Consider the following 14,364-nt stretch of genomic DNA (forward strand, 5'->3'; position numbering starts at 1 on the left):
ACCCCGATTGCGCCTATATGGAGGATGGCACCTGCCATTATCTCTTATAGGAGTTGAAGATTTTAGGTAGTACACACGTTCGGCCCTGACTGGAGATTGTCTTTCTCTTTACATGTAACCAGCCTGTCTAGGCCGGTAGCTTATATGGGATCGGGGTTTTCCCTCTAGTTGCTTCTATGATGCCTTCATTCCTTGTCAGGTCGGACTTGTCTGGGATGGCAATTTTCCTTAAATATGGAAGGTCAACTTTCCCTATCTGGCCGGTCTTGTCTGGGATGGCATTTTCCCTGTCAGGTCGAACTTGTCTGGGATGGCAATTTTCCTGAAATTTGCAAGGTCGGCCTTCCTTGTCAGGTCGTTCCCATCTGGGATGGTGGTATTCTTTATAGTTTCTTCTGTGACTCCTTTCCATGTCAGGTTGGACCTACCTGGGATGCGATTTTCCTCAAATATGTGAGGTTGATCTTCCATGTCAGGTCGTTCCCGTATTGGATGATGGTATTCTTTATAGTTTCTTCTGTGACGCCTTCTTTCCATGTCAGGTCGGACCTGTCTAGGATGGCAATTTTCCTCAAATATGTAAGGTCGATCTTCCCTGTCAGGTCGTTCTCGTCTTGGATGGTGGTACTCTTTATAGTTTATTCTGTGACGCCTTCTTTCCATGTCACGTCAGACCTGTCTGGGATAGCGATTTTCTTCAAATCTACAAGGTTGGCCTTCCCTGCCAGGTCAATCCTATATGGGATGGCGTCTTCCCTACCAGGTGGGACCTGTCCGAGATGGCGATTTTCCTCAAATCTGTGAGGTCGGCCTTCCCTATCAGGTCGGTTATGTCCTGGCTTGACTCTTCCATTGTCTCTTATTGGAGATAGAGATCTTTGGCGGTAAGCATGATTAGGTTCGATCGGTGATTGTCTTTCTCTTTCCCTGTAACCAGCATGTCTAGGCCGGTAGTCACCTTTGGCAGGATGGTCAGTATTAATATACCACTCCTCCATGTTGTGTCGCTCCTATATATGATGTCCTCCTTCCCCATCATGTCTTACATATCTCGGATGGCGGTCTTCCCTGAAATTGCTTCTCGGAGATAAATCTTCCTCTTAGAGCATGCACTGTTTGATTATGCTTGAGAAGTAGTTCGTTGTTGAGGACGATAAAGTGGATTTTCAAGATGGTCCCATACACTAGAACAACCTGCTTCCCTGCGTGATCGCCTTGATGTAGTAGAATTGGCAACATCGTCCGCTGGCCTTTGTCTCTTTGCTAACTTCCTTCTCAAGTTCCTATTTAAATTTTGGGTTAGTTAGACTTACCCCATTAATAGTTGCAATTAGTATTACCCCATTTTTCAAAAAAATATTAGTGATACCCCCAATTGCAAGATCCAACTCTGAGATGAATTTTTTTTTTCAGATGAAGAAATCTGACCGTTGGATCTTACAAATGGGGGGGGGGGGGTATCACTAATATTTTTGAAAATAGAGAGTAAGTCTAACTTACCTAACCCTAGAAGTCATGCTTCTCTGAACACACAATCATAATCCATTTATTTGTAAACTTCACCCATTCAATTCCTCTTAAATAAAAAAAAAAAAAAAAAGAAAAGAAAACCAACAATTCAATGCGCATAGAGTTGCACAAGTATCACAACTAGTGAAGCAACTTAATTAATCTAAAATAACTGGTTGATCTCAAGAACCCTTCCATCAAGTTGATATTAAGCTTCCCACTACTTCTTTAAATCTAGAATTGTGGTTCCCCAATTTCTTAGTCCATCCATTAGTTGCAAGGCGGTGATAGTTCTTCCAAAATAGAACTGGTTCAAGAATCGAGCATCCGACTTGCAGTTTCACAGACACCAAATGATTTCCATTTATGTGTCCAATAGCAATCACCTTCAGTTTGCTTGGAGGTGGTGTTCTCAATGGTACAAAAGTGTGGCAAAATCCTAAAGAAATTGAAACGAGCACAACCTGATATCTTAACGCGCCGAGAAAACCCATATAGGGCAATAGAAACCACTTCTCTCGTGAGCATGGGCTATCAAATGTGTCCAGCGTATCCATAAGTGTATTAAAATTTTCCTCATCGCCAAATAGCTTCGCATATTCTTCTTTGTAAAAAGCAAGTTCTGCTCTGAAGTCTTGACGAACTTCCATCCACCCTGTTTCAATGTTCATCCCCATGTTAAGTGTTATAGCTCGAAAACCACAATTTCCATCGTTATCAACATTATGCACACTCAATATCAATGGTCGAAGAACTTCTGGAAATTCACTTACATTAATTCTCCGCTGGCTAGTCCGTATATAACACTTGATTTAGTAGTGAGTGGTTGTGTTGGCCTTGTAATTTTCAGTTTCTTTAAAGGTGGTTGGGGTGGATTAGAAAGTGGCACAGATGGAGACTAAGATGAAGCTTTGTTAGATGTGTCAACCAGTAGCTCAAATGCAGATGGATCTCACTTTGTTGAATGGTCAGTTCCTGGAAATTTCTTCCTCCATCCAACTAGTTGACCCTTAGTTTGAACTTTTGCCCTTGGTTGAATTTAGAACTTAGACAATGCAACTACCTGCTCTTGCACACAAAATGATTAAAAAAAAACTGCATTCTCAATATTATTCAACTGAGAAGGTTTGACTTCTTGAAATTTATCTTCCACCATTTTTTGTGTTTCTTCCATTTTGCAACAAAAAAGATTAAGAACTTGTTAAGTAATGGTGTTTTGAGGGGAAACGTTGCGGGCTTTTTTGTTTTTGGAGAAAAAATGTTAGTGTACATAGGGTTGAGTTGAGTAGAAAGAAAAAGAGTTGAGTAGAAATATAGTAGAAAGAAAACGTGGGTTTCTTCATTTTGATATTTTCCTTTTTTCTTTGTGATTTTTTGGTTTTTTTCCTTTTTAAGTTTGGATCGTCCTTAGTAATTTTAAACTATGGTTTAGTTAAGCGATGGTTAATTGTTAGTTGGGTCGTCTTTGGTAAAACAAGTGGTGTCAATATGAAACCCTTATCTAATTGAGTCTGACCTTAAGGTAATTACAATTTTATTGTACAAAATCTACTTGGGACGTGTTTGTGTTGCTAGTAAATTTTTTATAGGAAGCTTTTCCACTAAAATTTTCTCTTGGAATGCAACGTGTTTGAGAAAATCTGAAATTTCTCTCTATAAAATTATCTTTTTGGAAGAAACATACAAAAAAAAACAAATTTTGTTCCAACGGACTCAACACACTCTTTCCTTCTGAACCGTTCGCGGCGATTCCAAAGGTTCTTCCAAATGTTGCCAAAGAAACAAAGTTAATCGCTTTCGACTCTTGGCTCAAGAAAATACACCTTACAAAAGGACATGGCCTCTCCCATGATCAATCATGCATGTACTCCAAACGTTTCCAGCTTTCCTATAATTAGTTACTCTCTTCTCTTCAACGTCTCAAAAAGGATGAACATACATCCCCCGGGATAGGTGATTAACTTTCTTTTCTTTCAAACTTTAGTTTGTTAAGGTTTTAAATGGTGTGTGATTGGTATTTAGAGTTTGACTTTGCGCATTTTAAGTGTTTGATCAAATGAAGTGCAAATCCCATGATTTTGTATTCTTTTGGTTGATTGGTTATTCTCTTCCCCCTTTCTTCTTTTTGATTTGTGTTAAATTGCCAATTTCTCCATAAGCTTGAACTTATGTGAAGGGTCAATTCTATTAATATATTAGAGGTTCATATATGTCAACACTCCCCCTCTGACATCTTCACCTAGTAGGAGTTGAACCTGAGACCTCTCAGAAACCAGTGGCTCTGATACCATGTTAAATTGCCAATTTCTCTATAAACTCGAACTTATGTGAAGAGTCAATTCTATTAATATATTAGAGACTCATATATGTCAACAATTTGTACATTGAAAAATTATTTCTGCTGCATTATGTGTTGCTCTTTCACTTATGTTGATTATGAGTACATACATACATCAACCATCATTGTCTTCTATTGTTTTATGCGTGTGATCGGGATTTCTTTCTTTTTTATATTGTCATTTCGAGAACTGTTTTCAATACGTATCCAGAGAATTTTACCACAATGATCCTCATTTTCCACTAAGTTTTGTCCTTCACAGTTATATACTTAAATTGCTTTCTTAATGTTCATACAACCAGGGGAGGATCTATAGGTTGGCTGACCGGGGCTACAGCCCCCCCTAACTTCCCAAAAAAAATGAAGTATGAATAGCGAAAAAAAATAATGAATCCCACTAACTCGTTGAAGGTTTGTTAAGTCACAATCGCAGAGGCCAGACTGACTCGTTCACAAGTACAATCTCGGGCCCAATGGGCCACGTTTCTCTCAAGTCACAAACTCACAATCCCACGTTTCTCAGTTCTCACAATCACAAAATGTCAAAAATTAAAAATTGAAAACAAAACAAAAAACTAAAAGGTCAAAACAAAAACAAAAAACAAAACAAAAAAAAAACACTTTTTGTTGTTCACAAAAGAAATTTTGACTTCTTCTTGTCTTCTTCAGACTTTAGCAGTTCTTCCGCATTTCCAGTTTCGGACTTCCGGCCCAATCCATTTATCATTTTATTCCATATTCATTACTTAAGGTAAATTGTTTTGCATTATGTCTATATTTTGCTAAAAAAGTTGATTTGGATACAATAATAGATGTATTTGATAAGAATCCACGCAGGTCAAAACTTCACTAGTGTGATGCTAATGTGCTATGTTATTCTTGTACATTTCTTTGTTATGTTTGTCTAGGTCTATAGTGAAAACACTCTTTTGTCCATTTTGGATAATGTAATAAAAGCGATAACTCTTTTGTTTATCAATGCTAGCTAATTATGAATTCAAATAGATATTCAGATAATTTTATGTAGACATTGATTATTGGTTCCTAAAAAAATATTTGAAAGTTAACTCCATGGCAGCCCCCTGATCTAAAATCCTGGATCCGCCCCTACATACAACAATGACACATTATCCACTTTGGTGCTTCTCAGTTATGAGTATCCATTTTTCCATTGTAATATGGACTTCTACCGACAAACTAAGCTGAGGCTATGGAAAATTATGGGTTTTGACCATGTTCGGCAAATAAAAAACCCATACCTCCAACGGGTATGTACCATCTGCTTATACAATCCTTTTTTCAAAAACCATTTTTTTCACAAACATTAATGTTCTAAAGACACATATTCATCATCTTCAATTAGAAGATTCTCATTTTTACAGTTATTTTATTTCTTTTAACATTAGCGCCTACTGTGGTATTATGTCAAATTTTGTAGTCTCCTAAACAATCTAAAACCCTTCTATTTGTGCTCTCAAATACTACATCATTTGTTCATTAACTGCACTCATTTCTTGTTCTGTTTAACACTCACTAACCTTTCTTTCAACAAGCTATCAAGTCCATTGCAGATTCTATTTCGTTGAGAGTTCTTGCACACAGGCTTGGCATTTCCTTCAAGTATAAGAGAAAAACAATCATTCAATGCAAATGGGTACCTCCTGATCATGGTATAGTCAAGATAAATTGTGATGGCTCTATGTGTGAACAAGGAGTGGGATATAGGGAAATAGGCCGGGATGAATATGGAACAGTTCTGTTCGCATATACAGGAGGAGGTTCAACTAGATCTATTCTATTTCAAGAGATTAAGGCTATGGAACAAGGTTTAGCTATCTGTGTAGAGATGAACATTACAAGAGTCTTAGTAGCATTTGATTCTTTGAGTGCTATACAAATCATGACGGGAGCTGAGAATACTCTGTGGAATGCTCTGGAATTTTGTGGCTGCTGTTAGAAAACATATCTCGAGGTTGCTGGGGATTACCTTCATTCATGTGTTTAGCAAGGTGAACAGAGCAGCTGATTACTTAGCGAAATTGTCAATCACTTGTAATGTAGATGATTGCAATTGCTTTATCTGTTGGAGTTATCCCTCACATAAGGAGAAAAAGGAGTTCAGCTTGCGTGGAGAAGCCTGAGTGCGCATGTGCTCAGATTAGTCTTGCTCAAGGCGCGACCTGCGCCCATGCTGTGGACAACTTCCAGTGTTTTTAGGGCGCGTGCACTCGACTTTGGCCTTGCCCAAGGCGCGCCCTCACCCATGCTTATTTTTGTCGGAACTTCTATTTTTGCGAAACCGCGAGTTTGCAATATAAGGTTTGGGTTTTTGGCAAAACCTAACACATGTTGAGACACGAAAATACACAGCACACAAAGAGAAAACCCAATCTTAAAAGCAATCAAGATTGAGAGATAACCTTTACAGAGAAACAACCCTATAAAGAGATAGGAGTGATCTAGTAAGGTGAGAGACTGAAAGGAGTGATTGTAATCTTCCTTCCCACTTTATAAAAGGATTAACTCTTGTGGAAGTAGGCACCATTGGCCGAACCACGGTATATCTTTGTGTTATGGTATGCTTTTACTATTTTATATTATTATCTATTGTTAATAGTTGTTTAGCGAGTTGGGTATGTTAGTTTGGTTGTAGGGAATATTTAGATTGTTGATTAGAGTTGTTATTGTTCAAAAACAAGTTATCTCTGTAGTGGGGAATCGATTGGTATCGGTGTTAAATCCCAACAAGTGGTATCAGAACCTTGGTTAGATTAACCTAGGGTGCTATCCAAATCTTGGTTGGAAGGTGTTTGACAAAACTGATCCTAAGAGAAGATTTGAGTTTAAATAACTTGTAGAGATGGACCATTGTATGAACACTCGCATGATAAGTCTGAATAAAGGTAACTACACCTTGTGGAAAGCCAGGATGGAAGACTTGCTTTATTGCGAGGACCTAGCACAACCCATTGAGAATGGGGGAGTAAAACCGGATGCAGTATCCAATGCCGATTGGAAAACGCTTGATAAAAAGCGATTAGGTGCATTAGACAACGGATTGACTACAAAGTAATCCACCTTGTATCCCAAGAGACCACAGCTTTCAGCCTGTGGAAGACTTTAGAAGACCTTTATGAGAAGACAAGAAAGGATGCACAGAATAGCTCCTGTCACTCAGAGATCCTTGCTACCGAAAAGCAAGAGAGAGGCAAAAGCAGAAAACCATCTCATTCTAGAGATGAAGAGAAAAGAAAATCTAGGAGCACGAGCAAACCTTCTAAAAAAGACTTGTCGTGCAATTATTGTGGTATCCATGGCCACTTGAAGTATAAGTGCATAGAATTGAAGAGGGATAAGAAGACTGCTAATACTATACATGAAGACAACTTAGAGTTAAAAGAAAGCACCACCGGTAAAGATTCCACAGCATTATTGCTTCACATGGTGAAGTAGGAATTGTGTCAGATGGTGACGAGTTATGCTTGAGCACTTCAGGCCAGGGTACAGAGTGGGTGGTAGATACAGGTGCTTCTTACCACGTCACACCCCACAAGAGTTTCTTCACTACCTACAAATCAGATGATTTTAGTGAGGTGAAGATGGGCAACAATGAAGTCTCGAAGATTATAGGCATTGGTGATGTTCATGTAGAAACCAATGTCGGCTACACCTTGACACTCAAGGATATAAGAGATGTCCCTGACATTCGGCTAAGCCTAATTTCGATGGGAAGTTAGATGATGATGGCTTTGTAAACTCATTTGGTAACGGGGTATGAAAACTGAGCAGAGGTTCCATTGTAGCAGCCAGAAGGAAGAAAACTCGCTCTCTTTACAAAACACAGGCTAGTTGGTGTAAAGCAAAAGTGAATGCGGCAGAAGATGAAGTTTCTTCCGAACTGTGGCACAAGAGACTGTGTCATATGGGCGAAAAAGGGATGGAAGTTCTTGCTAAGCAAAAGGCATTGCCAAACATCAAAAGTACACATTTAAATAGATGTACTCACTGTTTGGTAGGAAAGCAACACAGGGTGTCTTTTCAAAGATTCCCATCTCACAGAAAGGACAATGTCCTTAAACTAGTGCACACAGACTTATGTGGTCCTATAAAAGTGAAGTCCCATGGGGGAGCTTTATACTTCGTGACCTTCATTGATGATGCATCAAGAAAGGTATGGGTATATAGTCTGAAGACTAAGGATGAAGTACTTGACGTGTTTGAAAACTTCCATAGCATTGTGGAAAGAGAGATAGGAAAGTTGTTGAAGTGTATTCGCTCAGATAATGGGGGTGAGTACATTGGGCCGTTTGAAAAGTATTGCTAGAGTCAAGGGATTTGTCATGAGCAGACCGTTCCCAAGACACTGCAACAGAATGAAATAGCAGAGAGAATAAACCGTACCATTGTAAAGAGGATAAGATACATGCTATCTCACTCTAAGCTACCTAGAACCTACTGGATAGAAGCAATGCGTACAGCCGTGCATGTGATCAACCTATCGCTGTCAAAGCCTCTGAATAGTGATTATTCAGAGAGAGTATGGTCAGGCAGAGATGTTGATTATGGATACTTGAGGGTATTTTGGTGCAGGGCATTTGTGCATATTCCGAAGGATGAGAGATCCAAGCTTGATGACAAAGCCAAGCAGTGCATTTTTCTTGGTTATGGAGATGAAAAGTTTGGTTACAAACTCTATGATCCGATTAACAAGAAAGTAATCCGAAGTCGAGATGTTGTGTTCTTGGAAGACCAAACTATAGCAGACTTTGAGGAGGGTGAGAAGCTACAGGCTTTCACCAATGATCTTGTTAATTCAGAACCAGAAGTTCCTACTGTGGAACGTGCAGAAGGCATTGAAAATGCAGAGAACCATGAGTTTGAAGCTCATGATGAGAATCATATTGCTCATGATGGGATAGAACCTATTGGTATAGAAAATACAGATGAAGTGCATGAACCACCAACTGAGCAAGTAGAAGTGCATCCTCCTGAGGCACCATCAGATGGGGCAAGGAGGTCTGACAGAGAGAGACAAGCTTCAACCAGGTATCCACCACATACGTATGTTTTACTATCTGATGGTGGAGAACCTATGCACTATCAAGAGGCACTTGAAGGTACAGACAAAGAAAAATGGTCGAAGGTCATGCATGATGAGATTGATTCTTTGCATAAGAATCACATTTATGAGCTAGTTAAGAAACCGGAAGGAAGAAAAAATTTCAAGAATAAGTGGAACTACAAAGTCAAGCATGAAGAGAATAATCCACACCCAAGGCACAAAGCTCGCCTTGTTGTGAAGGGATTTGGTCAAAGGAAAGGGATTGACTTTGATGAGATTTTCTCTCCTGTAGTGAAGATGACTTCTATCTGGGTGGTATTGGGTATGATCGCAAGTATGAACCTAGAGGTTGAGCAGCTAGATATTAAGACAGCTTTTCTTCATGGAAACCTTGAAGAAGATGTCTACATGGACCAACTAGAGGGGTATGAGGTCAAAGATAAGGAGCACCTAGTATGCAAGCTGATAAAGAGCCTGTATGGGTTGAAGTAGGCACCGAGATAGTGGTACATAAAGTTTGATTCCTTTATGGCGAAGCAAGGATACAAGAAGTCTGCTTCCAATTATTGTGTCTTTGTTCAGAAATTTCCAAACAGAGATTTCATAGTGCTCTTGCTGTATGTGGATGATATGTTGATAGTTGGCATAAACATCAACAAGATATCCAAGCTGAAGAAAGACTTGAGTAAGTCCTTTGAGATGAAGGATTTGGGTCAACCAAAGCAGATACTTGGGATGCGAATCACTCATGACAGAAAGAGTAGGAAGTTGTGGCTTTCTCAAGAAAGCTACATTGAGAAGGCGTTAAAGAGATTCAACATGGATCAAGTGAAGCCAGTCAGTTGTCCGCTTGGTGGCCCGTTCTGCATGACCAAAGAGATGTGTCCAAAGGGTGAGCATGAGTAGAGTCAGATGGAAAAGATTCCTTATGCATCCGCAGTAGGCAGCTTGATGTATGCAATGGTATGTACAAGATCGGATATTGATTTTGCCGTGGGTGTTGTAAGTCGTTTTCTGTCAAATCCGGGGAAGGAGCATTGGGAAGGTGTTAAGTGGATATTGAGATATCTCAAGGGCACTTCCAAATCATGTTTGTGTTTTGGTGGAAGTAAGCTCTTACTTGAAGGCTACACTGATGCAGACATGGCAGGTGATGTTGACTTGATGAAGTCCACCTCCGGTTATCTGGTTATTTTTGTAGGGGGAGCAGTTTCTTGGCAATCTAAGTTGCAAAAGTGTGTTGCCCTCTCCACTACAGAAGCCGAGTATATTACAGCTACTAAGTGTTGCAAAGAGATGATATGGATGAAGAGGTTCTTCGACGAACTAGGGCTCAAGTAGAAATACTTTGTAGTTTTATGTGACAGTCAGAGCGCCATCCATTTGAACAAGAATTCGAGTTTTCATTCTAGATCCAAGCACATACATGTGCGTTATCATTCGATTAGAGAAGTACTCGAAAACAAGCATTTATGTATCGAGAAGATCCATACCGACAAGAACGGGTTGGATATGATGACCAAAGTCTTACCGAAAAGTAAATTTGATGTTTGTTGTGCTACTGCTGGAATGGTAGCAGACTCCTCCTATTGATTTGAAAATTGCATGGAGGTATCCCCCCTCACATGAGGAGAAAAAGGAGTTCAGCTTGCGTGGAGAAGCCTGAGCGCACACGCGCTCAGATTAGTCTTGCTCAAGGTGTGACCCGCGCCCATGCCGTGGACAACCTCCAAGAGTTTTAGGGCGCCACTGACTTTAGCTTTGGCCTTGCCCGCCCGCCATCCATGCCTATTTTCGTCAGAACTTCTATTTTTGCGAAACCGCAAGTTTGCAATATAAGGTTTGGGTTTTTGGCAAAACCTAACACATGCTGAGACACGAAAATACACATCACAAAGAGAGGAAACCCAATCTTGAAAGCAATCAAGATTGAGAGATAACCTTTACAGAGAAACAACCCTGTAACGAAAGAGGAGTGATCTAGTAAGGTGAGAGACTGAAAGGAGTGATTGTAATCTTCCTTCCCACTTTATAAAAGGATTAACTCTTGTGGAAGTAGGCACCACTGGCCGAACCACGGTATATCTTTGTGTTATGGTATGTTTTTACTGCTTTACATTATTATCTATTGTTAATAGTTGTTTAGCGAGTTGGATATGTTAGTTTGGTTGTAGGGAATATTTAGATTGTTGATTGGAGTTGTTATTGTTCAAATACAAGTTATCTGTGTAGTGGAGAATCGATTGGTATCGGTGTTAAACCCCAACATTATCTCCCCTCTAATTAGTGATCTAACTACTATTGTGGAGGAAGACTTATTCGAGAACCTAATACAGGTAAGTGTCGGCCTAACCATATCATCGTTTCAACAAAAAAAAAAAAAAAAGTCCATGTACCCTTTCGTTCTATCATGCAGAATTGTTGGCACATTTACTATCTTCTTAATAGATATTTTTTCCTATAGGTCTATATTTGCCAAAACTGATTTGATTTGAACGTGTAAACCTTTACTACCTTCCCAAGTGATTCCCTATTTGCATACCCACTTACTTTTTTTTTTTTTTATCAGTTATTTCTCAGAATCATGTGCTTCAATGTGTCTCGCGCTACCAGTTTCAAGAGTTGTTTCATTAGTTTATGCGACCATCTCATGTGACTATGAATGGGCCAGAACTCTCAGGAACACAAAACTTTGTGTTAATGATCAAGTGCATAATTTGTATTCCTCTCGCATATTATTATTGTCAATAGGAATAACATTTTTCATTTACATAAAAATGGATAGCAATGGCTGTGGTAAACGCCCATCTCTGCACACATCTTACTTTTTCAACTTTTATGTGCTATAAATTAACACTACATTTCTGTTTACCTATAAGTTACTTTTTTTACCATACACGTGGTCGGGAACAAAGTGTACTATATTTTTCAGTTGCTTAGTTTTTAACTTTATTTGATTTAATAAACATTATGTCTCTACTACGGAGTTCAGCTCTATGTTGGTTGATTGCAGGTTTGAATGTGCGTAAAATACTAAAGTTTTTCCAGTAAGCGGCGGATAAAGATGGTGTTAGATGATGATTAGAGGGCCGCGCTACATTTGGAGTTTTGTGAAAGTTGCACCGAAGTCATTGAAGAATTTCTCAAGCAAGGAGCTAATGTGAACTGAATTGATTTCTGGGTCGCACATCCTAAACTCTCTGTTACAATTACCTATATTGACTTCCCAACAAAATGGGTATGGCGGAAACTTCTGAAGAAATGGACCCGAAAATTAGAAGATTATATTATGCGCATCCAAATTCTGGGGAACGATTCTATCTTCGTCTTTTACTTAATATTGTTAAAGGTCCACAGAGCTTTCAAGATATCTGAACAGTTGATGGGGTGCCGCGTCCAACCTATAAATGTGCGTGCTTGGCTTTAGGCTTACTACAAGATGATCAGGAATGGCACGACACTTTAGTTGAAGCAAGTTCATGGTCGTCAGGCTGTTTGATGCGTGAACTGTTTGTAACAATATTGCTGTTTTGTGAGGTTACTAAACCTTTGGAATTATGGAATAGGAATTGGGAACTTCTATCAAAAGATATTTAGCTTACTGAGGATGACATCAGGAATTTGTGTTTAATCAAGATTGAGAACATTTTGAACAGACATGGAAAGATTTTGAAACACTTTTGCATGCGCTCACCCAGTTCATCACCGAATCAGCAACTACTACACAATAGGTTGCTAAGAGAAGAAGTAAGTTATGATCAATCATCTCTAGCTTTAGATTTCTCGCAGCTATACAGTGGCCTTAATGCTGAACAGAAAATTATCTTTGACACCGTAGTAGATGCACTCATGTAGTAGAATAAAAAAGAGGCGAAGTTAATTTTTTTTGTGAATGGCAGTGGAGGAACAGGAAAAACGTATCTTTGGAACACAACAATATCTTGATTACGTGCTGAAAGACTTATGGTCTTAGCAGTGGCTTCTTCTGGAATAGCATCACTGTATAGGGCGTATTCATGACACGTGGGGTTATAGGTGGCAAGTGGGTCGTATGCCGAATAGCGAAGAAGAAACCTAGTGTAAAGGATCGTGTCCGCGGCAATACAATTGCCGAGAGCTACCCTATGACGGCAGAGAAGGAGTGGGAGCGACGGATCAAGCCCGCGGAACAGAGATATATCGCGGAACCTAGTAAGGCATAAGATTCAGTGAAGTATCGGGGGCCTAAATGGATGTGGATTAAGGAAAAGGTAGGGAGGAGCAGAGCGATTACATGATACTTAGAGAGAGACGGTTGGACAAGAGGCAGACGTGGGACACGGAAAAGATCATGGAGAGCGGTTAAAGAAGATGGAGCGGTTGGAGAAAGAGAGCGGTTATGGGATATATATAGAGCAACATCAGTGAGAGGAGAGAGAAGAAAAACAGAAAAAAGGGAGAGAGAGTAAGAGAGAGATACTGTGATCTCAGTGGTTGTAAAATTTGATCATACATTTTGGCGCCGTCTGTGGGGAACTTGTAGGAGAAAATGGCCACTATAGCAAAAAGAGGTGTAGGAAGACCTAAGAAAGGGGCAGTTATAGAAGACGTTGAGGAAGTTGAGAGCGCTGGGTTGGAAGGGGTAGGAGTGGAAGAATTATCAGATGTGGCGGCGACCGACCGCCACCGAGGAAGAGGTAGTTAGGCTGAGAAATGAAAATGACGAGTTGAGGAAGGACAGGGAGACTACCCGGAGGGAAACAGAGCTGGGGGATCCTAGGGGCAGTGAAGTAGAGGGGGAGAATGTGGAGTACCCGCCACCGGACGTCGAACCAACGGCGGGTATCACCTTGGAGGTAGTTCAGGCCATGATCGAGAAAGATAGGGAAGTGAATCGTGTGGCAGAAAAAGTGAACCAGAGTGCGGCTCAGAAAGAGGTAGCGAGCCTCAGTAAAAATCCGTTGGCAGATTCAATATGGAATTCCGAAGTACCTAAAAGGTTCTCCCAGCCCAAATTTGAACGGTACGATGGGAAAGGAGACCCAACTGATCATTTGCACCATTTTCGGCAGCAAATGCCGTTATGGCATGAGAGTAAGTATGATGGGCTCCGCTGTATGATGTTCTCGGCCAGCCTTAAGGGAGGCGCCTCGGACTGGTATTACAGGTTGGCTTCGCGGAGCATCAAAGTGTTTGAAGAATTGGAGCGCGCATTTATCGACCACTTCATTCACCAGAAGAGAAGGGTGGTCGATATCGCGGTTTTATTCAATATTAAACAAAGGTCCGCAGAATCATTAAGGGAGTTTCTATGTAGGTTCAAGGAAGAGACGCTAAGAGTGGAAAATTTGGAGGAGCATACGGCGGTCATAGCTTTCCAGCACGGATTGAGATCAGGAACGAGGGTCCATGAGTCGGTTTCTAAAATCGAAATTACTACTTTGCACGCACTATACCCGAAAGTAGAAAATTACAT

At 40.1% G+C, this 14,364-nt stretch overlaps 1 protein-coding gene across 1 annotated transcript; it reads right to left on the reverse strand.

Moving 5' to 3' along the window:
• Positions 1-1,706: 1,706 nt before the first annotated feature.
• On the reverse strand, positions 1,707-2,186 carry LOC147523422 (uncharacterized). Its single transcript, XM_086571004.1, has one exon. It carries the CDS (start codon positions 2,184-2,186, stop codon positions 1,707-1,709), a length of 480 nt encoding a protein of 159 aa, XP_086427130.1.
• Positions 2,187-14,364: the final 12,178 nt, after the last annotated feature.

The sequence above is a fragment of the Coptis chinensis genome, chromosome 1 (assembly GCF_015680905.1).
Source record: "Coptis chinensis isolate HL-2020 chromosome 1, ASM1568090v1, whole genome shotgun sequence".
Classification (NCBI taxonomy): Eukaryota; Viridiplantae; Streptophyta; class Magnoliopsida; order Ranunculales; family Ranunculaceae; genus Coptis; species Coptis chinensis.